The sequence below is a fragment of the Anoplolepis gracilipes genome, chromosome 3 (genome assembly GCF_047496725.1).
Source record: "Anoplolepis gracilipes chromosome 3, ASM4749672v1, whole genome shotgun sequence".
NCBI classification, from domain to species: Eukaryota; Metazoa; Arthropoda; class Insecta; order Hymenoptera; family Formicidae; genus Anoplolepis; species Anoplolepis gracilipes.
Window position 1 is genome coordinate 16,706,985 of NC_132972.1, and position 27,075 is coordinate 16,734,059.

The 27,075-nt window shown below is 28.8% G+C and overlaps 3 protein-coding genes and 1 long non-coding RNA gene across 6 annotated transcripts; 2 read left to right on the top strand and 2 right to left on the bottom strand.

Moving 5' to 3' along the window:
* Positions 1-446: 446 nt before the first annotated feature.
* Positions 447-2,139, bottom strand: LOC140663781 (uncharacterized). Its single transcript, XR_012046327.1, has 4 exons — positions 1,646-2,139; positions 1,210-1,491; positions 839-1,121; positions 447-651 (listed from the first exon to the last, which is right to left on the bottom strand). It is a non-coding gene; the product is annotated as an uncharacterized lncRNA (long non-coding RNA).
* A 284-nt stretch (positions 2,140-2,423) lies between these two features.
* Positions 2,424-7,626, top strand: LOC140664055 (ATP-binding cassette sub-family B member 6-like). Its single transcript, XM_072888776.1, has 12 exons — positions 2,424-2,574; positions 2,658-3,107; positions 3,682-3,881; positions 4,187-4,349; positions 4,410-4,621; positions 4,712-4,858; positions 5,000-5,223; positions 5,481-5,761; positions 5,846-5,946; positions 6,067-6,410; positions 6,506-6,663; positions 7,222-7,626. Exons 2-12 carry the CDS (start codon positions 2,796-2,798, stop codon positions 7,609-7,611), a joined length of 2,532 nt encoding a protein of 843 aa, XP_072744877.1. The 5' UTR covers positions 2,424-2,574; positions 2,658-2,795; the 3' UTR covers positions 7,612-7,626.
* A 5,563-nt stretch (positions 7,627-13,189) lies between these two features.
* Positions 13,190-17,507, bottom strand: LOC140664056 (uncharacterized). Of its 3 annotated transcripts, none has more exons than XM_072888780.1 (4): positions 15,271-17,507; positions 14,910-15,128; positions 13,873-14,253; positions 13,190-13,399 (listed from the first exon to the last, which is right to left on the bottom strand). In XM_072888780.1, the coding sequence occupies exon 1, from the start codon at positions 17,407-17,409 to the stop codon at positions 15,334-15,336; it is 2,076 nt and encodes a 691-aa protein (XP_072744881.1). In that variant the 5' UTR covers positions 17,410-17,507; the 3' UTR covers positions 13,190-13,399; positions 13,873-14,253; positions 14,910-15,128; positions 15,271-15,333. The 3 variants fall into 3 exon arrangements, with proteins under 3 accessions (XP_072744881.1, XP_072744878.1, XP_072744879.1); XM_072888777.1 differs by having other exon boundaries at positions 13,873-14,310; XM_072888778.1 differs by having other exon boundaries at positions 13,191-13,315; positions 13,873-14,310.
* A 2,265-nt stretch (positions 17,508-19,772) lies between these two features.
* On the top strand, positions 19,773-26,720 carry LOC140664052 (uncharacterized). The gene is made up of 4 exons (XM_072888774.1): positions 19,773-20,020; positions 20,775-21,279; positions 21,388-22,006; positions 22,289-26,720. The coding sequence occupies exons 2-4, from the start codon at positions 20,775-20,777 to the stop codon at positions 25,596-25,598; spliced, it is 4,434 nt and encodes a 1,477-aa protein (XP_072744875.1). The 5' UTR covers positions 19,773-20,020; the 3' UTR covers positions 25,599-26,720.
* Positions 26,721-27,075: the final 355 nt, after the last annotated feature.

Genomic DNA, 27,075 nt, shown 5'->3' on the forward strand with positions numbered 1-27,075 from the left:
ATACATTTTAACTTAAAGAATGTTATATTTATTTATAATAAATCTTTCTCTCTCTCTCTCTTTCTCTCTATAAACTATTCTTTTATATAAACCGCATTTTGGTATTCACTGACAATACTGTAAATCTATTTAATTTGTCACATACACTTTAGATTTTCAATACTGACAATGATTATCAACAAAACACAGCCCTCAAAGTGACGTTTAAAAATATAAACAGACAATATTTCATTGTTTGTAAGAAATATATATATTTCCATTAAATTGATAACAAACATAGAATTTTATATTAATTATCAAGAATAACATCTATTTTTAAGAACACTTATAGTTATTTAGTCACTTATAAAAATAATTAAATATTTTACATAACTTTGTATAAACTGAAATACATATAAACATATAGAAATATATAATAAAAAACATAACTTGTATTTATAGCATATTATTAACAAAAGTCATTTTATCATATTTATAGATATATTATTTACATGTATTACTCTTGAGCGCTTCTTCCTCCTTCAAAAGTTTTACAAGAACAATCTGCTCCTCTGTTTCAGCAATCTTTATTTTTTTACGATGAAGCTCGCGCTGTTGCTCAATTGCTTCGCGTATTTTTATTAATTGTAACTCTTTTTCGTCACGGATATTCTGAAAATCGAAATTATTTTATTATTAGTATTTCATTATCATTAATTTATTGCAATAAAGATTATTACGTACTTTTTTCTACCTTAATTTTAAAAAATGACAATAAAATCTTATTCATATTAATAATAATAATAATTATTTATATAATCTGTTAAAAAATTAATATAACCTAATTCATAAAATTTACCTCTATGTTTTATTATTTGAAGTAGCTTTTTTTTCTTTTAATGCGTTAACACTTGCAGTGACTTTTTTTCTGATGCCATTGTTTATGCTTGATGTGGCCTTTTTTTCTACTGATGTGCTATTCTTTGAAGTAGCTATTTTTTCTTTTGGTGTGCTAAATGATGTAGATAAAATATTTTGATGGATATAATCTTCATGACAGATATCATCAATGTTCTCATTCTCTTTCTCACTTTCATCTTCGATGACTATTCTTTCAGACGCACAATCCATCTTTACATTATCTGAAAAGCAAAAAATAAAGAATAAATTATTATTACCATATATGTATAATAATAGAATAATAAAAAAATAAGAATTATATGCTTATACATTCTTTCTCAAATACTGCTGTGCTGTCAAATGGGTAATCAATTTCGACATCTATTTTTGCATTTGTTGCATCCATGAATGCCATCACTGGATCATTCGGTTGTACTGATGCAGAACCTCCACCTGTCATAAGCCGCCCAAGTAGCACATGTTCGTTTTATAAACGTTTTATAACGTTTTCTAAACGCATCTTTTCGTATTAGATATGTTTAGAAAACGTTTATAAAACGAACAGTGCTACCTGAGCGTTCGTGCCGCATTGTTGTATTTAATTTTCGTTTTCTAAAATAATTAATTAATAATATAATTATTATTAAAATATTATATAACAAGCCAAGTATATAAAAGTGTATATAAGAAGAAGAATATGTGTGCACTTAAAATAATTATATAACCTCATCATTAATAAAATTATTAGTAAAATCATTATTTTTACCTTTGTTTCATATTATCCCAGCATTTTTTCAGCTATTTGCTAGAGCGAAGCGTACATCCTTCGCTAGCAAATTTTTTTGTGATTCTTTCCCATGCATCCACCTTATCTTTTAGATCTGAAGCACCTGTCTTTTTATTTTCGATAGGTTTTTCTTCTGAAACAAGCTGCGCCAAGAGCATTCTCTCCCGTTCCGTATAATGAACATTTTTATTATCCATTATATTTGCAATGCGATCACAACTTGCACAAAAAATAATAAATAAATATACTTTTAACTTAACTTATTTGTAACTCAATCACTTGAAAGTTTATATGTGAAATTAGTTGCAGGCGCGTAAAACAATGTTGTCTCTAGTAAATCCCTAAAAATCCCTAAAATATTTTTTCCTTTTGGAAGGAAGACTCGAGATTCATCTATGAAATAAGACAGCCTTGGAGATTCAAAGAATTCTTCATTAAGGTTTCCTCCACTCTTGAGATAAGGACGGACTATGAATACGAGTATTAATCACATGATATTTCGCCATGTTTTTGAACTAATATTCAATGGCGTATCAATCGTTCAAGGAATCTGCGTTACATTTATGTCGTGAAAGAAATGTATAAAAATTTTATAAATTTTAAAAAATTAAGAAAAAGTTACAAAATTATGTAAAAAATAAAAGAAATAAAAATAATTTATAGTTTTATATATTCACACATATATTGTAGTGTTACCTCTGTGATGCACTCTCACAGATTTCACACTACCACATATACAATTGTCTGATTGGTTCCTCCCAAAAACATGGCGGATGCGCAGAACGGATCGACGCAAACCCCAAAAAAGCTCGGCGTTCGGAGTGCCCCTACTAGTTATACTATGATAGAAGTTTGTGATTATTTCACATTTTTGTGTAATATGATTACGAAGAAAAATATTTTGCACAGTACGTATAAATGTTTTTAATATTATTCAGCAACAAAAAACTTATGCACTAATGTAAGATTGATATCAATAGTCATGTTTCAGCTGTGTTAATTTAAATCTTAAAATATTGGGCTTTGAGTTGTATGAAGGATGATAATGCAAAAACATGTGTGTGTAGATGGATGACTTGTAGGTGTAAAAATATATGAAATTATTTTAAATTAATTTCTATCGGCGAATATGATTGCAAAAACAATGAAATATTGTCCGCCGAACATAACTTTCAACGACATTTGGATAGATCATGGTGTATCCAAGTGTTTCATGGACACTATCAGCATTGCTATAATATCTTTATATTTAATTATATTTGGTTCCATCCAATTGTGGATATACCACAAATATGGAACGGATGCTGATGAACGTATATTGCCAAGAAGCAAATTTTATAATTTGCAAAAATTTTCCTTATATTTTGTTCCCTTCCTGAGTATACTGAGGATAATTTTACAAGCTACAGTCTTGGATAATAGAATGGTATATGGATATATGGTAAGATTTTTTGTATATATGTTTTTTGAATTTTATATAGAATTAAATTTTATATTTTATATATGTATAATTTAGAAAATTGTTATCTTTATTTTTTTTTCTATCTTTGATAGCTAGACAGTTCACGATATTATTGATAAATATTTATAATTATATTTTTAGTATTTGTTTTTAAAATATATAAATATTATATATATTTTATATATATTAGAAGAAAAAATAAAAAAACTATTCAAGATATTAAAATATAGATAAAATATTTTATATCATATTTATAGTAAATAAGAAATTAATATTTGTAATAAAATTTATAAATATTTCTTAAATAGTTGCTGAGATATTTATGATAAATCTTTATGATCTGTTTAATCCAAGATTACAAAAATATTTTGATAAATATTTATAAAATATTCAAATAGTAACAAATATTTTATATATATTTTATAAATATTGCTTGTTCTGTCTATTATATTTTATCTGAGACATACAACATAAGAGCAATATTTAAATGAGAATTCTAGAAAGAAAAATCATTTATTTTTACATATATGATAAATTTGAATTACCTTCATAGATATTTTCAATAGTATTGACAGTAATTGTTTATCCATATTCCATTTATATGTTAAAAGTTGAAAGACATAAACTGTTACCAAGTGTACCGCCGCATGGCCATGGATTGGTGCTACTAGGTTTTTGGACCTTAGCATTTGTTGCTGAAAATCTTGTTTTTGTCAACATTGGAAAGCTAGAATGGTGGTTTCACTTAAATTCGTAAGTTTATAAAAGAAAAAAAAAGATTGCATTTATTTGGTGTATGAATAAAGTGAATATATATATATACATATATATATACACATATATATATATATATATATATATATATACACACATATATATATATATATATACATACATATATATATATATATATACACATACATATATATATATATATATGTAACATGAATAAAGTTTATAAAAATATAAATCTTTATCAATCACCATTTTAGTCAAAATACTACTCCTTAGAGGAGTCAGTCAATTTTGTTCAATTTAAATTTGATTTTTCTTTACAGTTTAACAGACCAGATTGAAATGGCTTTATTTGTTTTGCGTTATGTTAGTAATCTATTAATCTTTGCTCTTGGTCTACGAGCACCTGGCATTGCTGGTAACTTTGATTCTGATTATCGTACACTTAATGATGGCTCGACCACGCAATCCCGATATTATCACAGAGTAAGTAATTTCTGTAACATACAATTAAGAAAATGTTAATCCCTACAGATATATTTGTAGAGACCAGATGATAATGTTTCCACATGGGTAAATCTGTGGTACAAGATTAAAGTCTTGGCACCATTTATATGGCCAAAATCAGACTTGTTACTTCAGTTGAGAGTGATATTTTGCTTTATGTTATTGCTAGCTGGACGTTTGATAAATCTTTATGTACCAATCTACAATAAAAAAATTGTGGATAGTGTTATAATTGAACCTGTAAAATTTAGGTGTGCATTTTATTTATATCTATTATTGATCCACAATATATTTTTCTTATTGTGCTAGTAGTCATCAATTATTGTCACTTTTTATTACAGATGGGACATAGTATTGTTATATGTATTGTTCAAATTTTTGCAAGGTGGTGGTACAGGAGGTATGGGTCTATTGAATAATTTAAGATCTTTTCTTTGGATTCGCATTCAACAATACACTACTCGTGAAGTAGAGGTGGAACTATTTAGGTGAGTTAAAAATTATATTGCTTTCTATAATATTCTATAAATATAAAAATTACTAAAAACTAAAAATCCTTACATTTAGGTAGAATAGGATTTATTTTTACATTTTACATATTTTCTTACTTTATATATAATATTTTCCAGGCATTTACATGGGTTAAGCTTACGATGGCATCTCGGAAGAAAGACTGGTGAAGTATTGAGAGTCATGGATCGTGGCACAGACTCGATCGATAATCTGCTGAATTATATTCTTTTTTCGATAGTACCAACTATTATTGATATTATCGTCGCTGTCGTATTTTTCATTAGTGCATTTAATAAATGGTTTGGTCTCATCGTTTTTACGACTATGATTCTCTATATTGGTAAGTGTGTAATATAAGTGAAGAGTGTTATCCAATAATAATAATATATATTTTGTAACCAGCTGTATTTAATGATCAGAATTACAACACGAATTATAATCGCGTAAAAATAAGCTATCTTAGATTGTTATAATAAAAATCGATTAATCGCAAATTATTAATTTAAATCTATACATAATATAATTGTGCAGATCTTTTAACATAAGTTTCTCATAGTTTCTTGTGAAATCTCACGCTAAATTTGTTTATCAATTTAGTTGCCACGATTCTAGTCACAGAATGGCGTACGAAGTTCCAGAGACGTATGAATTTGGCTGATAATGCTCAAAAAGCACGTAGCGTTGACAGTTTACTTAATTTTGAAACAGTAAAATATTACACTGCTGAAACGTATGAAGTAGAAAGCTATAAAAATGCAATTTTAGACTTCCAAGTGCAGGAATGGAAATCGATTATTACACTGAATATCTTGAATACTTTGCAAAACATTATTGTCTGTGGTGGTTTACTATCTGGGTCGTTGCTATGTTTACATATGGTTGGTAATTGCGTCATAATTGTAAAAACGGTTTTTAATTATAATTATAGAATGTGTAATACTGATAAATTTATTTTCCTACAGGTTGTTTTCCATCAAGGCTTAACGGTCGGCGATTATGTTTTATTCGCTAGTTACATAATACAACTTTATGTACCATTAAATTGGTTTGGGACATATTACAGGTAAAATATACAAAAACAGATTTATGTAACGATTTGTTTATGCTGCCGATTATAATTTTAATTATAAACTGTCATTTCGAACAAATCGTTTTATTTACTCGTAAATTCTTTCATTCGAAGGGCTATTCAAAAAAATTTCGTCGATATGGAAAATATGTTCGAACTGCTCAGAGAAGAACAAGAAGTAATAGACGCACCAGGAGCCGGACTGTTGAATGTTAAGCGTGGACAAGTGGAATTCTCAAATGTATCGTTCGGCTATACTCCCGAGAAACTCGTACTCAGAAACATTAGCTTTACCGTACCTGCGGGAAAAACGGTCGCGCTTGTTGGTCCATCCGGTGCTGGAAAAAGTACCGTGATGCGATTACTATTTCGCTTCTATGATGTAGAACAAGGTGCGATATTAATCGACGGACAAAATTTGAAGACTGTTAAACAGAAATCTCTCAGAAGTGCCATAGGTATTTTCATATCATAGATTTTTTTTATTTAGTTTGTTGATCTAATTATGCTTACTTGATAATTATTAATATTTACAAAAATCCTTGTCTCACAGGTGTTGTACCACAAGATACAGTCTTATTTAACAACACTATAAGATACAATATCCAGTATGGTTGTATTGATGCACCAGAGGCAGATATAATCGCTGCTGCAAAGTACGCAGATATCCACGAAAGAATTCTCACGTTTCCAAATGGTTACGAGACACAGGTGTGTTAGATATGATACAATAGAATTATGTTCTTTTGAATGTAATTTTTTCTATATATTGCTAATTCCTCTTTTTGTTTTATCTTTATTAACTTATTAATAAATAGAGATTTGGATATTTCAAGTATAGATAAATTTAAGGAGGAACTAAACAGATCAGTTATGTTAAAAATTAATAAATCTAATATATTTCGAAATTCATGAATTTGATATTGCTCAAAGCACTTTTAAAATATAAAATTAATAAATTTGTAAGTTAACATAAAGATTTGCCCTGCAGAGTATAATTTAATTTCAAAATTGTAAATATTTTATATTAACCTAACTTTTATAGTAATTATGAAAATTTTATACTGACTGTACATAAAAATTCATGAAAATAAAAATTTTAATTTAACAGGGCAAATCTTTAACTTACAAATTATTAATTTTAATATAAAGAGAAAAAAATAAATTTACATTTATATTTAACTAGATAAAATTGCACTTGTAATGAATTGCTTGCATTGCAAAATTATTTTAAACGGATTAATTTAAATTATTTAATTTCTCCTGTAGGTCGGCGAAAGAGGGCTTAGACTCAGTGGTGGCGAAAAACAACGTATCGCAATTGCACGGACAATATTGAAAGCGCCGAAAATAGTGCTACTGGACGAAGCTACAAGTGCTCTAGACACACAGGCAGAGCGTAATATACAGGCGGCATTAAATAGAGTATGCGCCGGACGAACTACTATTGTTATAGCGCACAGATTATCTACGATAATTCATGCGGACGAGATCCTCGTCCTTAAAGACGGCGAAATTGTCGAAAGAGGTAAACATGAAGAATTAATTTCATATGATGGTATTTACCATGCAATGTGGCCAGTGCAGCTTGAAAATAATCAGGAGAATGGAAAGAATGAGGAAGGTTCTTCCATACATGAAAAACATGTGACATCCTAATTAATAATAAATAAAAATCTATAAGAATTTTATTTTATATATTTATGTGTGCGTGCGTGCGTGCGTGCGTGCGTGCGTGCGTGCGTGCGTGCGTGCGTGCGTGCGTGCGTGCGTGCGTGCGTGCGTGCGTGCGTGCGTGCGTGCGTGCGTGCGTGCGTGCGTGCGTGCGTGCGTGCGTGCGTGCGTGCGTGCGTGCGTGCGTGCGTGCGTGCGTGCGTGCGTGCGTGCGTGCGTGCGTGCGTGCGTGCGTGCGTGCGTGCGTGCGTGCGTGCGTGCGTGCGTGCGTGCGTGCGTGCGTGCGTGCGTGCGTGCGTGCGTGCGTGCGTGCGTGCGTGCGTGCGTGCGTGCGTGCGTGCGTGCGTGCGTGCGTGCGTGCGTGCGTGCGTGCGTGCGTGCGTGCGTGCGTGCGTGCGTGCGTGCGTGCGTGCGTGCGTGCGTGCGTGCGTTGTTAATAAAATCATTAGTTTTATATATACATATTTAATTTCTTAATGAAAAAGTGAGAAATATGTAAATGGCAAATTTATATTAAAAAAGTTGGGTATACAAATGCTCATATGGAAGATTTTACAAGATTGAGGTACTAAAAAAAAAAAAAAAAAAAAAGGTATATTTTATTCATTTATATATATATATATATATATATATTATATTTTGCGTAAATGAATATTCTTGTTAAAATCGACTTCTAATTATTATTAGGTAATAACATTTTGGCTTCTGATGGAAACTAGATAAAAAATAAAGTCCTCGGCTAAATTTAATTCTGCTTCATAATTCTTAATCCAATATATACAGCGTTGCTCGGTACTTTCTTATCATTCTTCATTCCATTATTCCTTCAAGTATTTCGTTCGCGAAAGTTCCATCTGGATACCAACCGGATTCATCGACAGATGCAACAGGTACGCTCGGCTGGTTGCTACCCCAGGCGAAATAATAACTTGCGACAAACATCCATGTCAATATATAGAGTACCTGGGTGATAATTTCTATTGTTAATAATTATATTTAATAATTATAATTAATTTTTATATTTATGTATATATATATATATATATATATATATATATATATATATATATATATATATATATATAATGCACCTATCAAAAAATCATGTAAATTTTCCAAAGCTACACGTCTTTCGGATAATGCAATAAAGATAGTTTGAATTATAGCATTGCAGAAGTTAGTTTACCTTAGCTGTGATTGTATTCATATTGTTTCAATAATTATACATCTCGCACGCGATTGCTAATACTATGAACAACTGCAGATAGCTATACATCTACTTTTTAAATTTTTTTAAAACAACATATTTGTGTCGTGACGGGCATTCAAGAATAAAATCAAGTATTCGGATTTGGTGCTCAAGACAAAGGAATGTGAAAGGAGGAAGGGGAGAAACAAAAAATAAAGGCAAAAGTGACTTTACTGAATTTTAAACTCGACCGTTCGCACATTAAGGGCGTGTCGAGGGGATACTATTAGCGCTAACAGTGTCGTTCTGTCTTTGTTACTCATTAAAAGTTGAACAAAGATAGAACGACGCTGTTAGCGCTAATAACGTCTCCTTGAACGGGCCCTAAGTTTAATAGAGATCCTCAAGTAAAGGCCCGAACATAACAAAACTTAAACCGTAAAGGTGCCTTTTCATGTTGACGCTCGACGCTCATTTTTTATGTCAAAACAGATCACGTGATCAAAATTGAGGAATTGGTATTTTTATTTTTGGTCACGTGATGCATAGACTTACTAGAATAGATTGCTTATGAGGATGGAAAACGGTAGTGAGGGTATCCATCACTGAGAAAAGGATAACTGTCGTTAATATGCATATATGTAATACTACTATATTGCTAACATTCATAAGAGTAAAAGAAAAAAAAGATACGCTAAAAAGAGGTATTTCATCGAGGTAGGGCAGCAAAAGCGTGAGCGCTTAAGCCTCGTCTACAATGACCGTAGAACGTAAGGTCGCAAGCAAATTGACCAATGACAGTCAAGTATTTTCGAAAATGCTTGACGGTCATTGGTCAATTTGCTTGCGACCTTACGTTCTACGGCCATTGTAGATAACCCATTACAGCGCGTGAGCGTTTATATGGAACGCACCCGTGGTATCGCATGATGAATAGAAAAATGGATTTAAATTGTAATGTGATTAATATATGATTAATAACTGAAATGTGATTTAAATTGTACATCGGTATATGATGGTAAAATCTTTTCTACGTAATTCTTTAGGCGTAATATTGCAGTTTTCTCGCGATACTTATTAAGAATTAAAAGAATGTTTTCTACTTCTGTATTAAGTTTTAAAAAATCTCCATCGTCATCAAACAATATTTCGAACATTATTACAATTAGTGAACACAAAAGAACAATCTGTTTTTCCGCCATTTTGACACTCGCTCACGATGCTCATGCACCCAAAAAGAATAACTTTCCGTTTGCAATTTTAAGCGCTTCAACAGCAAACGGAACGATTGAAAATAGCGCTTATAAGCGTGAGCGCTTACAGCGCGTGAGCGTTTATATGGAACGCACCCTATATAATACTAGACTGCTAACTCCCTAGATTTTGCTTATAAAGTGTCCTCAAATTTGATGTACTAATAAGAGCGCGTTCGGGGAAATACTATTAGTGCTAAGGTGACCCTTTCTGCGCATGCGCTGACATGTGCCGACGCCATTATGATCAGTATGTACATGTACTTCTAACCTGCTTTCGGTCTCTAATTCTTGTCAGAACACATGTCGTGTTAGTAAAAAAAGTAAGAAATATAAATATTAAATTATAGGATACAAATGTGCAGTTATTTTATATCTTTTATATAAGCTTGTTTATCATACTTAGTATGTATATACATGCGTGCAATACGCGCCTTTACAGCGCATGCGCAGAAAGGGACGTTATACATATTTGTTTGTACATAAAATTAGAGCTGCCTCATACCATAGATATCGGAAGATAGAGATGGAGCATGAACCCAGTATTTAAATAAGGGTGATGAAGCCACTGAGGGAGGGGCGACGAGGTGAACTGTGAGCACTTTCTATTGGATGGAATAATGCGCGTGCGTAATAGCGTTTAATACGAAATAGAACTCTTCCCTGCCGGACGCGGAAATGCTGGCCGCGCGACAAAAGAGAACGCGGTAGTCAATTAATTTATTATAACTGATGAATTTATTGGCTATCGCGTTATTTTTTGCTGCGCGGCAAGTATTTCCGCGTCCAGTGGGCAGGAGCTCATGTTCTAATATCTCTGATTGTTAATATTACATAGCTATATATGTTTAATAAAAACAGTCATTGAATTTATTATATTTTACGTTAAATGTCCTTTTTTTAATAATAAATAATACCATGATAAAAGGGTCACTAATAATAATAATTTGATTTCTGTAAAAAATATTAGACAAGGAGCATTAATACAATCATCAAAAGACGTTATTACAATTTGTAATAAATACGAAAGAATAATAAAACATGCAATTCATGTAAGCACAATTGGATTTATAACTAAAAAAATTTATTTATGAAACATATATTACTAATGATGTGTTGAAATCGTTCCTTGATACTAATTTATTTCATTCATTACGAGAGCATACATTTGATCAGTCTCCTTTAGAAAATCATATTGTACATTTAATTCGGGCCATTGCTCAAAACTATATCAAAATCAGTTTATATTATATAACATTAAATTCTATAGATAAATCTAAAAGCAAACATTATTTATTTAATAAAATTGTATTGTTTAAGACTATGTAAAAAGCATAGACATATATACAAATCCCAGGTAGCACAGGTTCGTTTTAAAAACGTTTCACAAATGTTTCTGCGAAACGTTTTAAAACCGGCTTTCGAAAACGTTTTTAATTGGTATAAATGTCCACTTAAGAAACGTTAAGGGAAACGTTATTTTCTAACAAAAAAAAACGTTTAAGAAACGGTCAAAATACCGTTTTCTTTCCTTTATTTGTAAAAAATTTGTTTATTCACGGATTCAATAAAATAATGCATATATATATATATATATATATATATATATATATATATATATGTATGCATTATTTTATTGAATCTGTGAATAAACAATCATATTTATTATATATATATATATATATATTAAATTTAGTTCAATTTTATTAAAATATATATATATATATATATATATATATATATATATATATATATATAAATAATGTTATATATATATATATATATATATGTGTGTGTGTGTGTGTGTATGGGTATGAACGCATTATTTTATTATTATTTTATAAGAAAACAAATCTTTTTCACGCATAAAAACTGTTTTTTTCTTTTATAAAATAAATATATGTATACAATATGTTCATATATAGTAGTTTATATTGCCTGTATATTATAATAAGATTATAATCAAAAATATATAAAGTACAAATCATAATAAAGTATTTTAAAATAAAGTTCTTATTTAAAAAAAAAACATTTAAACATATAATAATTATACCAAAGAATGAAAAAAAAATTAACACATACATAAAATGAAAAAAAATTGACACATTTTTCCAGGAATATAACTTTTTTGTCTTGTATACTTATTATGTTTAAATCTCAACATAGAACAATTTTATCTTAAAATTATTTTAAAATTTAATAAATGTTAACCTAATTTTAACTTAAAAAATAAAAAAAATTACAACAAAATTAAAATTTAAAAAAAATTAACTTTTTTTAATTATTCCAAGAATATAATTATTTTCTTGTACTTATGTTTCAATCACAGAACTGTGTTATCTTAAAATCTAATAAATCTTAACTTAAAATTTTTATTCTTGTTGAAAAGTTCTTCTTGCTTTAATTTCGGCTAAAGTAATACGCATAGAGGATAGCTTCAACCAATCTTTGATACAATTTTCAATTTTGTTGACTGCAGCGTTTGGTTCAACGTTTCTGACAGTAGCTGTAAAAAATTTATAAATTATTATACATTATTATTTTATATATAATTATTAAACATAATAGTTTTATAATAACTGTACAATATCACACACACATACACACACACACACACACACACACACATACATATGTATATATATGTACATATATTTATGTGCATGCGTGCGTGCGTGCGTGCGTGCGTGTGTGTGTGTGTGTGTGTGTGTGTGTGTGTGTGTGTGCGTGCGTGCGTGCGTGCGTGCGTGCGTGCGCGTGTGTGTGCGTGTGTGTGTGTGTGTGTGTAATAATTAAACATATTTGCTAAATGTTATCAATGCTGGCTTCAAAGACAAAAGACAAACCTATGATTAAATCTTTCGCTTTTAAAACTTTGAAGGCTTTTTTAGGTACTCTTCCTGCCCAATTAAAGTTTTTAGCGTAATTATTTGTTATTATTTTTTCCAATGTTCTTCTTGTTATCTGTGCAATCGTTGTACCACCTGATATAGCTAAAATCTGTACCTTTAAAAGAATAATAACACATTAATATATAATAAAAAAAATATGGATTAAAAAAAAGAAAGGAAAATAAACAGAATGCAAAAATATAAAAAGAGATTTAATGAGTTATATTTACCATGTAAATATTCAAAATTTTGTTTTGTTTTTAAAAATCTTTCAATATTTTCCAAACTTTCATCAGTGTCAACTGGTATTTCAGGAACATCCTCCACATGGGGTATTCTCGATGGTCGAAAATGTGCTGTAAGTTGTTTGACCATTGGAAGAAGCAAGTTCATAGAAGTTTCTAAGTTCACTAATTTTGTTAGAACAACGTAAGAAAAATCTAAAAATAACATGCTATGTTAGAGAAATTTTTTCTTTTAAAAAATATATATATATATATCTAATTATATTGATGTTGATGTACATCATCATCAAAATAATTACGAAAAAGTGTAATCTTGAATTAGTTTTTTATTCCACAAGAGTAACTCTTAACTATAGAAATGTAAAAAATAAGATTTAAACACAAAAGTAATAGAATATAGAAAAGTTAAATAGTAAATAGTAAATGCTGAATTAAACAATATATAGAAAGCAACATAATAAATAATAAGTCAAATGTTCAAAATAATAATTAATTAAAGCACAATTATTCTAAAAAGTAATTTTTATATAGATAGTGCAGATTATTCAGAATATTCTGTGCAGTATATTTCAAAAGCAAAATTATTATTAAGTTATACGTTTCTTATAAAAATTATTAATATGTTAGAGTAATAGTCTTGTACACAGAAAAGTTTATTAACATTTTACCTGATTTGTGAAATTCTGAACTGGTCAATGTAGTTCTGAATGTATTTTGCGGACTAATTGCTCTTTCATCTGAACTGGTCAATGTAGTTCTCAATGTTTTCTGCGGAGGACTAATTGCTCTTACTGAAGACGTTGAAAAACTAATTCCATTAGATATACGTTTTGAAAAACTGTCAGCTGTTGATGTTGATGGTTGGCAGGAAGTGATCATAGATCTTGATAAATTACTATTTTTTGATGTTATTTTTAATGTAGGAAGAGATGGGATTTTATTGCATAATACCTCTTCATTGTTATCAGATTCTGAAGAATCTGAATAAATTCGAGGTCTTTTTAATCTTCTTTTTGGCCGTTGGTCTTCATGCAATTCTACATCAGTTTCTAGAGTAGACGTGAATTCAGCATCTATTAATCTTTTCCTCGCATCATTGTAAGAAGCTAAAATAATAGTAAAATAAACTATAAAATAATAATAAAATAAATTAAGAAACTAATAATAAAATCAACTATAGATTTTTAAAAAAGTTTAAAATTAAATATCATTAATTCAAAAATTGAAAGCGTTTATAATACAAAACAAATAAAAATTATTTATCTTAATTTGAAATAAAAATTATATTTATAAATATTTTAAGAAAGATTTGAGATAAATATATGTATATTGTTGTGACATCCGTTTTTGAAGAAATATATTGATTGACGATATGTGAACGAGGAACGGTTGTCGCGCACGAACGGAACGTTCAAAATCGTTCCGCGGATGCAACAATATATATATATATATATGTAATTGCTAAATATATAATAATCTCTGACAGTATATAACAAAATTATACTATAAACATAAATAAAATGATATGTGGTATATATTGTGAAAAAAGAAAACTATAAAGATAAGAAATACTCTAATAAATAATAAATTAAGTTTCTAATATATGTTAAATCTTGGAAATAACTGTAAATAAAGCAAGTGTATAAATATTTTTACTTTTTTATAAAACAAAACAACTTTTATAAAACATAAACCAAAAATTTACCATATGTATGCAAGATTCTACATTTATATTTTTTCCAGTTTTTTTCCGGTAAAGAGCATTTTTCGATAGCCTTACGGATTTGTTTTGTGGAAATTTTTTGAGGCTACAAACAATACCATATTTCTTCCTCTTTTTCTAACCAAATATTAGGGACTACTTCAACTTCAGGTTTTTGTCCATAATTCATCGCAAATTCTATTAATGAATACATTTTATAATCTGAAATAAACAAAACATTAAACAGAATAAGCAGAAAGTGCTTATTGCATTTCATCAACAATTTTTTCTTCAATATAAAATTAATATTGCAGACATTTAAAATTAACTTTAAATTTTACAAAATAAAATAATATATACTCACATAAACCTATAAATAATATACGTATATAAAATTATATACAATAAAATAAAAGGAATACATTAACTACAATTCATGAAGAAGAGGAAACACAATGTAAGTTCCTTTTTCATATGCGGGTAATAATATGTTTTTATATTTTACTGATATAAAAGGGAATTCTTCTATATCAGGTGATATGTGAGACACCTTAAAAATATTCAATAATTTGGACGAACATGGATAATCATAAAATTCAGAAACTTTCAAGAATCGACGACAAATTATAGAATAAAATTGATCTTTCAAACACAGAATATTTACAATCTGAACAATAATATCTCCTTGTATTGAAACACAATTGTCAGGTGAAAAAATCGTCAAAACGCATGTCGGTGTTTTCAATTTCTTGTATTGTAAAATCAAGTCAGTTTTATCTCTAAGTGTAGGTCCTTCAAAATGTTTTTGCTTAGGTTCTAATTTAGTTATTGGTAATTCAGTCTTTGAATAATTAAATAATTCAGATATACGTCTACAAAGTTGTGCATGAGGATTTGCAGATGATCTTACAAGTTTTTTTAATTTTCCCAAATAATTTTCAAAGGGAAAACAATTAATTGTGTTTAAATTACCAAGATTCCTTACATCTGTTACTAAATGAATTAAACTGTGAAGATTATATGTCACTTCTTCTTTCCCATAGGATTTTTCAAAATACTTTACAAAATTATACAAAACTTCTTCTGCAAAGTCAATATGTTCAAAAATATGATTATCGTTACACAGAATTGTAATACCAACATGAAACATTAAAAAATGATTGTAAAGTTGTTTAGGCAAAATATTTATTAAAGAAACTGGACCCACGTATAACAAGAATAATCTAAACTCATTTGCTTTCCAACGATTTAAGTCCGATATAGCTCTACATTTTCTAGGAAATTCATGTACTATATAAGAAGACAACAAAATTAATCTATCTGATAAATTATTAATAGCTCTTCCAGATAATTTAAATGAAGGTTTTCCCTTTGATACCCATAATATTAACAACTTTTTCATTATACCTAAATATACCAAATGCATGGGATCTAATGGAAATTGATTCACTAAATCTAAGTTTAAATTCAATAATGGAGACCTTCCTTTATGATGTTCCTCTTGTACTTGTTTAGTAAAAGTTTCTTTTGTTCTAAGTTGTCCACTTTTACATGGAAAAATCATTTTATTAATGTATTTCCCTTCAATATCGCATTTTTCACACCCATGCCTAGAATTATGACCTACACAACATTTTAGAAAAGCTCGTGCAGGAGCATCACATATCAGAGACCTGATTCTAATTTGAAATAATTTATGATCTATTTCAATACTATTCTTTAATATATCATCATTAAGCTCGTGTATTAGATCTTGTAAATAACAATCAAGAGGTTCTGGCTTTCCTTTGCCAGTGAATAAACCTACAATAAATGGTTTATTTAATGAAGTTAAACTTAATGATCTACAAAGAATTGGCCAGACAACTATGTTGTTACTTTTAAACAAGGGTAACCCATCAATATTAAAATCTAAATCAATAATTTTTGAGCATGATTCTTCCTTTAATAGGAAATATAACTGCTTACGCATACCAAAATAAGTAAATTTTCCACTTTGCAAATCAATTGAATTTGTAGTTTTTGGAGTGTATAACAAAGACCTTCCAGATAATGGTACAGATATATCATAATGAAATTGTCTTAGTAATGACAATAATTCATCTAATGCTGATAATGTAATATTATGTGTTAGGGCCCAGTTTCTCAATTTATTCAGAAAATCATCAGATAATGTTTCGTTTTCTGAAAAATCATGTTTTTCAGTGATATATAATTCTGGAAATATTTCAAAATCTAAATCTTGATCTGAACCTAGTTCTAAATGCGAATCAATGATTGAATGTGACATTGATGATTTTGTCTCATTATTTCTAAAATTTAAACTAAAACCCAAATCTTCATCTATATTTAAGTTTAGTTCTAAGTGTGAGTCAATGACTGAATGTGTTGTCGATTTTGTTTCATTCCAATTGAGTTCATTTAATAACTCATGTACTTGTTTTTGTATATTCCTTTTAGTTTGTTTTTTGCCAAGAAATTTAACTTCTTTTTCTTTATCCATATTTAAACAAGAATATTTTTTCTGTTCTTTTGTTTTTTAACAAGTATTTTATGTAAGTATTATATGTGCGACAAAGATATATTTACATATATATTTTCCTGAAAAAATGACAACTATTTAATTAAGAAATGAAAAACACAATATAATTTGATTCTTAATATATACTGATACAATAAAAAATGTTAGATTAATCAGATTATGATTTCACACAAATTGATATCTTCTTATTAATTGTAAAATATTATTTGTAGATGTGATATTTGACGTCTAATCTCATATCTTTTTTTAGTATTAATATTGTGTTATAAATATACATATATATACATATATACAGAACAGTAAACTATAAAATTATTAAACCAATATACAACTTATTCGTCGTAAAAAAGAGATATTCTTTATATCAATATTTTCGCCGGACCGGCGTTTTGATCAACCTAACCTTTGTTATGATCTATGCACGAGAATTGATTAACTTTATAGTACACATTACTAGTATTTTTCTATCCTTTCACTACTAGTTTCACTTTTGCAATATTCACAAGTCGTTTGTATAATATTCACAATAAAAGTTTTCTTGTTTGAACAGCAAATATATGCAATAACTCTGCGATCATTCCAAATAAATGGAATATAACCTTAATACTTTTTGTTAGTAAGACAATGGAAAGAGGAAGAGAAAGAGGGAAAGAGAGAGAGAGAAAGAGAGAGAGAGAATCACCCCGCTATTCATTCCGATATTCATAGTCCATTATTTTTATTTCAAGATCGTTTTAAGTATAATATCTTAAGATATGTTATTACGATTCTGTGATTGAATTACAACACATTATTATTAAGACGGTCTTCAATATAAAATCGGACTATGAATATGAATATCTAAAATTAAAAATACATTAATTTTTTTAATTCAAAATTATATGTATATATATACACACACACACACATATATATATATATATATATAATTTTGAATTAAAACATTAATTTTTATTCTATTTAGGCCCGATATTGTACCAACATTATTTTGGATTTAAGTGCGACTTAAACATGTATCTATCTTTATTTTTCTTTCTAAATTAATAAAAACAGATATATATATATATATATATATATATATATATATATATATATATTTAAGTCTCGTTTAAAGCCAAAATAATGTTGATGCAATCAGGCCTTATAGAAACGTAAAAAATACATTTCTTAAACTATGGTTTTAAAAATGTTTCTGTTAAAACGTTTCTTATTGGTGTTTGACGGTTAAAAATTATTGGATACGTTTAGAAAACGTTTATAAAACGAACCTGTGCTACCTGGGATGTCTATGGTAAAAAGCGTTTGATCTATACCATTTACTTTAATGAAGTTGTCTGTAAGATTTTGTTATAAATTTAACAAGCTTTATCTAACATATATAATTATAACTATTAATATATTTTTTAACTTTGCAGTATATTTATGTTCTTAAAGAATAAGTATTATTATATTTATATCTATATCTTATGACTATGTTCCTAAAGGAGTGTATCTTATATATGACTATGTACTTTGCCAATAAGTATAAACAAGCTTGTTATAATATCTTATACTATCTTTTATAATAAAATGTATATGTATAAAGTCTCCATTAAGAATATATCGATTGCAATTATTTGAATTTGAATAAAAGTTTGCAATAAAATTTAAAATAATTATTATTAGTGACCCTTTTATTATGATATTATTTATTATTAAAAAAAGGACATTTTAACGTAAAATATAATAAATTCGATGACTGTTTTTATTAAACATATATAGCTGTGTAATACTAGCAATCAGAGATATTAGAATATGAGCTCCTGCCCACCGGACGCGGAAATACTTGCCGCGCGGCAAAAAATAACGCTATAGCCAATAAATTCATCAGTTATAATAAATTAATTGACTACCGCGTTCTCTTTTGTCGCGCGGCCAGCATTTCCGCGTCCGACAGGGAGGAGTTCTATTTCGTATTAAACGCCATTACGCGCGCGCATTATTCCATTCAATAGAAAGTGCTCACAGTTTACCTCTTCGCCCCTTCCTCAGTGGCTTCATCCCCCTTGTCTAAATACTGAATTCATGCTCCATCTCTATCTTCCGATATCTATGCATTACGCACACGCATCATTCCATCCAATAGAAAGTGCTCACAGTTTACCTCGTCGCCCTCCCTGAAAAGGCTTAACCCCCGCGAACTCACGCTCCATCTCTATCTTCCGATATCTATGCCTTATACATAAAGAGTTAGCAGTCTAGTATTATATAGAAGTCTGTGGCTGTTACACAGTTAAACTGTGGCTGTTATTTGTTGCGATTAAGCCAATCAGTGAACACCGTTAAATCGACCACCAATCCAGTAAAAGCGTCTTTTCAAGCAAATAAGTTTCAGAATTAAATGACCGTTGATCGTTTCTCGCGGATGAGTATACGGAACGGGGCGTTATAGAAATAATAAATATTACGATTTTGTGTATTTTGCAGCAATTCATTTTTCCAACATTGATTGTTCAGTTTATGTACACGACTGCGTAACACACGCATTTATTTGTGTTTGAGACCAAAAGTATTTTTCGACCGATTTGATGAGGTATGTTTTTCAACGAATGCAGTTTATAAACGATTGTTTAAAATTAAATTAAACGAAAGATTAAATGTAAAATTAAATTTAGATGATACGCAAACTTTTGTAAGAATGTGTGTACGATTATATATTTTATGTTTAGAATAAAGATATAATTCATGTTTTAATAAAATTATGATTTTCTTAAAATTTATATACTTTAGTTTGTATACCTTGAAGTATAGAAATTATGTGTGTGTTTAAAGAAAATATTTAATAAACAAAATCTGTAATAATTTTATAAAATCAATGATATATATGAATAAAAATTAGAAATTTAGTATATATATATATATATATATATACACAACATATATATATATATGTGTATATAATATATTCTGATTACTTTGTAAAAACTAGTACATTATATTATATAGATTACTATCTCTTTAAAATGGTAATACCAAATTGGCAAAAATTTAGAAATCTGATTTTTTACCAATATTATTGTTTCAAACAATGGTAAAACCATAATAACAAAGTAATAAAGTTTATTATTATTATTCACTCATGACAATGTAGTTTTCTCTTTGAATTTATTGTGACGATATTCCTATAATAATAGTAAACTGTAAGATTTGAAGTGACGAATAAAGTATAAATATAACAATAGAGAAGAAACACAACTTTACTGATGTTTTAAACAGTTGTTTCATATATTTTGTAAAGCAATTAAATAATTTTGTATAATTGCATATATTTTTTTAAATTAATATAGATGGAGAACACATTGGATTCAATCCGTCCGTCTGAAAATCCAGAAGAAATGTCATATCTGTTTGGCAGAGATCCAAGTATTTTAGCTTATGGTCAGAGACCATTTCCATCAAAGGATACAAAAAAGAATTTACTTTCATTATATGAAGTGGAACAAAGCAACTCTGCCAGTGAAAATACATCTGAACATTCTGACTCGCAGACCTTGCAAACCATTAAAGTATATCTGCGAGTTAAACCAATTCCAAAGAAATTGAAATTAACTGAGGAACAGCAAGAGGCATATAAGATCATGAACTCCACTACATTAATCACAAAACTACCATTGCTGGATAACAATATAAGTTGTGTTAAGCAATCTAGAAGTAATGAAATTGTATGCAGAAAATTTACTTTTTCACAAACATTTGGGCCAGAAATCACTCAATTGGAATTATTTGAGCAAACAGTACAGCAGCAGATGATTGATTTCTTAGCTGGACATAATTGCACTATAATGACATATGGTAAAAAATATTGCATTTGTTTTTTTGCATATATATATATATATATATATATATATATATATATATATATATATATAAATGTTTAATACTAATAATTTGATTTTGCAGGTACTACAAATTCGGGAAAATCATATACATTGCAAGGAACTACTACTTCACCTGGATTAATACCACGTGCACTGGAATTTGTGTTCAATAATATTACAACAAGACCAAATCCACCTTATAAACCTTTGCATCATTGCAATGTAGTGAATCTTAATGCACTTGAACGTGCACAGGAACTTGAAGCAAAAACTAAATTGCTAACATTTAGTTCTATGGAAAAACATCAGTATATTAATGCCTACAAACAAATGCAAAAATTGTTGCAAGAAGAATCAGTTCGTCCCAGTCAGTGCTATGATGCTCATTATTCAGTATGGGTTTCATTTGCAGAAATTTATAATGAGATTGTATATGATTTATTATCAAGTGAATGTCAGAAAAAGAGAATACCTTTAAAATTGGGAATGGACTCTAATGGCAGAGCATTTATCAAAGGATTAAAAACTGTTTATGTTAATTCAGCAGCAGAAGCTTATCAGATTTTGATGGCAGGACAATATAATTTGAAAATAGCTGCAACTGCATTAAATGCTAAAAGTTCAAGATCTCATTGCATATTCACAATTATATTATTAAAATATTATGTAGAAAGTTTACCTGACAAAGTTGAAGTGAGCACGTATGTATATTCTATTTATACATATTCCATACTTCTATTTTATATACAAAATACTTTAAAAATATATTATTAAATTTTAGATCTTTGTGTGATAGAAAAAATTAAGAAAGAGATATAAAGAAAAATATTTTAAAATATTTTTATCAAGTTACGATAATTTTCTTTTAGTTGTAAGTGAAAGAAAAAAAAATATTTTGTCACTTGCAATTGATCATGAAAATACATACATATAGTATTAATATTTGTTTTTAGAATTAAAATATTAATTAAATATTTATACAGGTTTTCTTTTTGCGATTTGGCGGGCTCGGAACGTTTGAAGAAGACATTGAACATTGGAGACAGATTGAAAGAAGCGCAAAATATTAATACTAGTTTACTAGTATTAGGCAGATGCTTAAAATCCATTCACGAAGGGCAAGCAACGAAAACAGACACTATTGGACCATTCAGAGAATCTAAATTAACCAGATTATTCCAACGAGCATTATCAGGGAAGGAACATCTAACTTTGATCGTTAACGTCAATCCTCTACCAAATCTCTATGTGGAAACTCAAAACGTCCTAAATTTCGCTGCTATTGCGAAAAAAATTGTTATAGAAAAAAAGAAACAAATACAAAAGAAATTAAAATCGAGATTTTCACAAATAATTACACAGAATATACAAAAAGTAATTGATTGGGATTCTGCAGAATTGGAAAGTGTAGACTGGGAGCATACAGATAGTGCGGAAGAGATAGCTTCGAAATGTGCTACTACAGAAGAATATCTGGATCTCGTGAATGAAAATGAAAAGTTGAAAAATGAAATTGCTGCTTTAAAAAATTCAGCTTTAATCCGAGATTTTCAAAGTCGACAAGAAATGGCTGATAAATATATTGCGATGATAAATGAGCTTGAAGTCGATTGGAAACAACGTATAAACGACGTGGAAATTCAACACGAAGATGCTCTTGAATGGGCTGTGAAACAAGTTGAAGACTTTTACAAAGGAAAGTTGAATCAATTGCACAGAAATAAAAGGAGCCGCAGCGATTACAATGATGAAGATAATAATGAGGATAATGATTTTGATTTAATTGTTAAAGAATTAAGTAAAGAGAATGCAGAACTAAGAGAAAAAAATGAAAGTTTAAAGAAGAAATTAACTGAACTAAAAATAACAAATGAAACTTTAATCGTAGAAAAGAATAAAGCTTGTTTTGAATTGGGACTGACAAAGGAAGATTTAAAAGTAGCGAAAAATCTTTTAGAAGCTGCTCAGAAAGATATCTGTTTTAATTTAGAGGGTAAAGCTTATATAGAGAAAATGGCATCACAATTGCTCACCAAAGACAACCAAATAAAGAAACTCAAAGAATTTCTCAATGAAGCAAAAGAAGAATATATTACTATTACAAGTGACATAAAGAAAAAAGAACTTTGTATTAATGAGCAAGCAGAGATTATAGTTGACAAAGAAGATACAATTGAAGAGTTAGAGTCACAGATCGAACAAGTCAACATTTGTTTAACTGAAAAGTCCAGAGTAATTGAGCTTTTAGAAGAAAGGTTAGAAAGCCAAAGTAAAAAATTATTTGATACCAAGGATAAGATGTTACAATTGCAAGAAGAAATTAATCAGTTGAAAAAAGAAAAATTAAATTTAGTTAACTCTTATTTAGAGCAATCAAAACTGTCAGAGATATCTGTTCAAGGTGAATATCAAGAAATTATTGTAAAAGAAGAATTAATTGTTGATGATGTATCAGATTTGAATAATATTATAGAACATATCCAGGAAGAAACAAGTGCAAAAGCTACTGTTAATGAAATTGAAAAAATTGACTCAAATTGTATAAAAGAAACATCTTCCAGAAAAAATTCTGAAATGTCGCAAATTTTATTGTCCAATATTGCATGTAGTAAACCTATACAAACATTTGTGGAAATAGGTTGTCAGACAGATATAATGAATGATAAGAGTTGTAATATTGAAGATAAAGTAGAAAAAGATACTCAGACTATTGCAACAATAGTAGCAACGAAAGATATTCAAACTAATTGTAATGAAGTACCTTTGTTAAAAGAAGAAGCTGTTCAGACTGTTGAAGTTTTGAATGATAATGCAAATTTACAACTGAAAGAATTAAATATACAGTACAGGGACCTTCAAACACAACACGAACAGGAATGTTTAAAAGTCAAAAAGTTGACAGATGATCTATATGATATAAAGAAGACAGTGCAATCTTTAAAAGAAGAAGATTACTCAAATAAAGCTGTTATAGATGAATATATACGTTCCAAGGAAGTGTTAGAAAAACAATTGTCACTTGTTACAGAAGAAAAAGAAAAAGTGGAAAAAACTCTGCTGAGCTCTGACAAGGCTTCAGACCAAAAGATTACAGATTACAAACATGAAATTGATAAATTAGAAAAGAATCTTTCAGTTGCACAGAATAATGCTCAAGAATATTTGAAGAAACTAGAAATAACTCAGAAAGAATTTGATAACTATATATTAAAATGTAAACCAGAAAACAAGAAAGATAATGATATAGATAAAGTAAATTTAAAACAATTAGACAAATATACAGAGAACGTGTTACAATTGGAAAAAAGTCAAGAAACTATAGTCATGTTAAAGGATCACATTGGTCAGTTAACCAAGAACTTGGAAGTATGTCAAATGGAAAAGAACTGTGGACAAAAGGCACTAGACGAGAATAATAAAAGACTATTGGAATTGGAAAATCGATTGGAGGATGTAATTCTCAAGGAACAAGAAAAAGATACTGAAATTATGACTTTACAAAAGGAACTGAAGCACATGATACAGAAAAATGAAAATACCGAGATGATGGAAACAGAGTTGAAGGGTACTATAAACGAATTAAGCCAGATGAAAGAAACACTTTTACAAAAGGAACAATATGTCAAGGAATTAAATATTCGTTTAGAAAATTCTGAGAGGAATGCAAAAATATTTAAATTACTCGATGAAAATGCCAAGGAACGGCAACTGGAGATTGAACGGTTGCGAGATATAAACGATGAGTTAAGAAATAATTTAACGCAGAGGGAACGCGAGATGGATGCTTTCATGAAGAACAGAGATGAGACAGTGATCAAGTATGAAGGTTTGGTGAAGAACCAGCAGGAGGAATTGGAAAGACAAAAGAGGGAAGTGATGAGGTATCAGGAATTATTCCGCAGGCAATTGACACCTACGCCGAATAAGGATGATTATAAGAAGTTGCAGAATCGTATAGAGGCTCTTCAAGATAGACTAAAGAAGTATGATAGTCCTATCAGTGTGAAAGCGAAGGGTGACAACGATACTACATCAGAAGACGAAGCTTCCGTTCAACGTCAAACAAAACGACGAGGCACGAAAATCGTTAAGCAGGAGGATATTCCGGTCATCGAGTTATCTGGCTCTGAATCGAAACGCAGCACGAGACGCACGGCTTTGCCGCCCCCGGAAATGTCTGTCGAGAAAACACGATCTCGCAAGAAGAAATTATTCCAGGAGAACGATTCGTTTACAGACATCGAACCTTCTCCATTACCAATTACTCGAAATTTGAGAAATCGAAAAAAATGAAATATCGAGGAATTGCAGTATAAATATATCATGTATGTATGTGTGTGTGTCATGGGAAGACTTAGTATTTAATGTGTCTAAAATAAAATTAAAACTATTGTAATATTTTGTCATCAAATAATATCTTACTTTGGCTTTTTAGTCTTTCTTGTAAAAGTCTTCTTAGTCTTCTTCTAAAAGCTCAATTATTCTGGTCTTTTCTGTTAAACAAATGTTGACTTGTTCAAGCTGTGATTTTAAATCTTCAATTTTGTGTTGTTATTTTTCAGATCTCATGATACGCATACGATATATATTTACAGTACAGTTTTTTTTCAATGTTTTATTCACTTATTCGAATATTTATTCTGACATACACGTTCATATTAGTACCTTAAAATTAATTTTAATATACACTAATCTGAATATGTATGTTTTTTAATAAATATTCGAATAAATAAATAAAACATTAAGAAAAAACTGTATTGTAAATATATCATATGCATATCATGAGAAAATCTGACAAATAACAAGAAGATAAAATTGAAGATTTAGAATCACAGCTTGAACAAATAACATTTGTTTAACAGAAAAGACCAGAGTAGTTGAGTTTCTAGAGGAAAAATTAGAAAGCCAAAGTGAGAAATTATTCGATGATAAAATATTACATAGAAGTCTGTGGGTAAGATCTACTGAAATAACAAGAACGGGAAAACAAAAGTTGAAATACACGAAAAAGAAAAGAGCGCTGTTCTCTTTTTTTCTCTGTGATATTCATTAATCAAATAAGTATCATATATATATATATATATATATATATTGTATAAAAAAGTGTTATACACATATATAAAGATTATCTTTTTTCATTATATAATTTTTTTTAATCATCGTGCATTGTATTTATTATATTTAAACATGTATGTAGTATTAAAATATTTTATATACTGAAGATAAAATAGGTTCTCGTTTTAAAAGATGACAAGATAGATACGTTTTATGATATAATTACAAGAACATTTTTTTCATTATATTTCACCTCTTGCGTAGAAATTCAAAAATTGATTAAAAATTAAGTTTATTGCTATGTACATATATACAAATCTCGCAATTTACAAACTCGTTTTTGGTATTTTTCTCTTTTTTTTCTTTTTTTAAAATATAAATCGAATAATAAATTTCTAAAAGCACTCTTAGTATAATAAATTTTTATTTGCGTATAAATTAAATCAATTATAAGCAAAAAAAATTGAGCCTAAAATGAAATTTTTTATTAAAGTGAAAGAACGATTAGTATTTTTTTATTTTAATATACTAATATGAAAATGTATGTATATTTCCTAATAAATATTCACGAATAAATTTTATAAAAAAAGTTTTGCTTAATCTTATTTTTTTTACTTTAAAAAATTTTGTCACGAATCGCAGGACATTTCTTTCTTATTTTTTTGAAATTTGCGCCAAAATAGCATATAGCTGTAGATACGCGCCCTCATTAGAG

What these genes read in the sequence shown, in the direction of transcription:
- LOC140664056 (XM_072888780.1), bottom strand. Translation starts at nt 17,409, where the DNA reads ATGGATAAAGAAAAAGAAGTTAAATTTCTTGGCAAAAAACAAACTAAA.
- LOC140664055 (XM_072888776.1), top strand. Translation starts at nt 2,796, where the DNA reads ATGATTGCAAAAACAATGAAATATTGTCCGCCGAACATAACTTTCAAC. An exon ending in AATCCCGATATTATCACAGA is followed by an intron (nt 4,350 to 4,409) that starts GTAAGTAATTTC and finishes ATATATTTGTAG; the next exon opens with AGACCAGATGATAATGTTTC. An exon ending in CAAATGGTTACGAGACACAG is followed by an intron (nt 6,664 to 7,221) that starts GTGTGTTAGATA and finishes TTTCTCCTGTAG; the next exon opens with GTCGGCGAAAGAGGGCTTAG.
- LOC140664052 (XM_072888774.1), top strand. Translation starts at nt 20,775, where the DNA reads ATGGAGAACACATTGGATTCAATCCGTCCGTCTGAAAATCCAGAAGAA. An exon ending in TTGCACTATAATGACATATG is followed by an intron (nt 21,280 to 21,387) that starts GTAAAAAATATT and finishes TTGATTTTGCAG; the next exon opens with GTACTACAAATTCGGGAAAA. An exon ending in GACAAAGTTGAAGTGAGCAC is followed by an intron (nt 22,007 to 22,288) that starts GTATGTATATTC and finishes ATATTTATACAG; the next exon opens with GTTTTCTTTTTGCGATTTGG.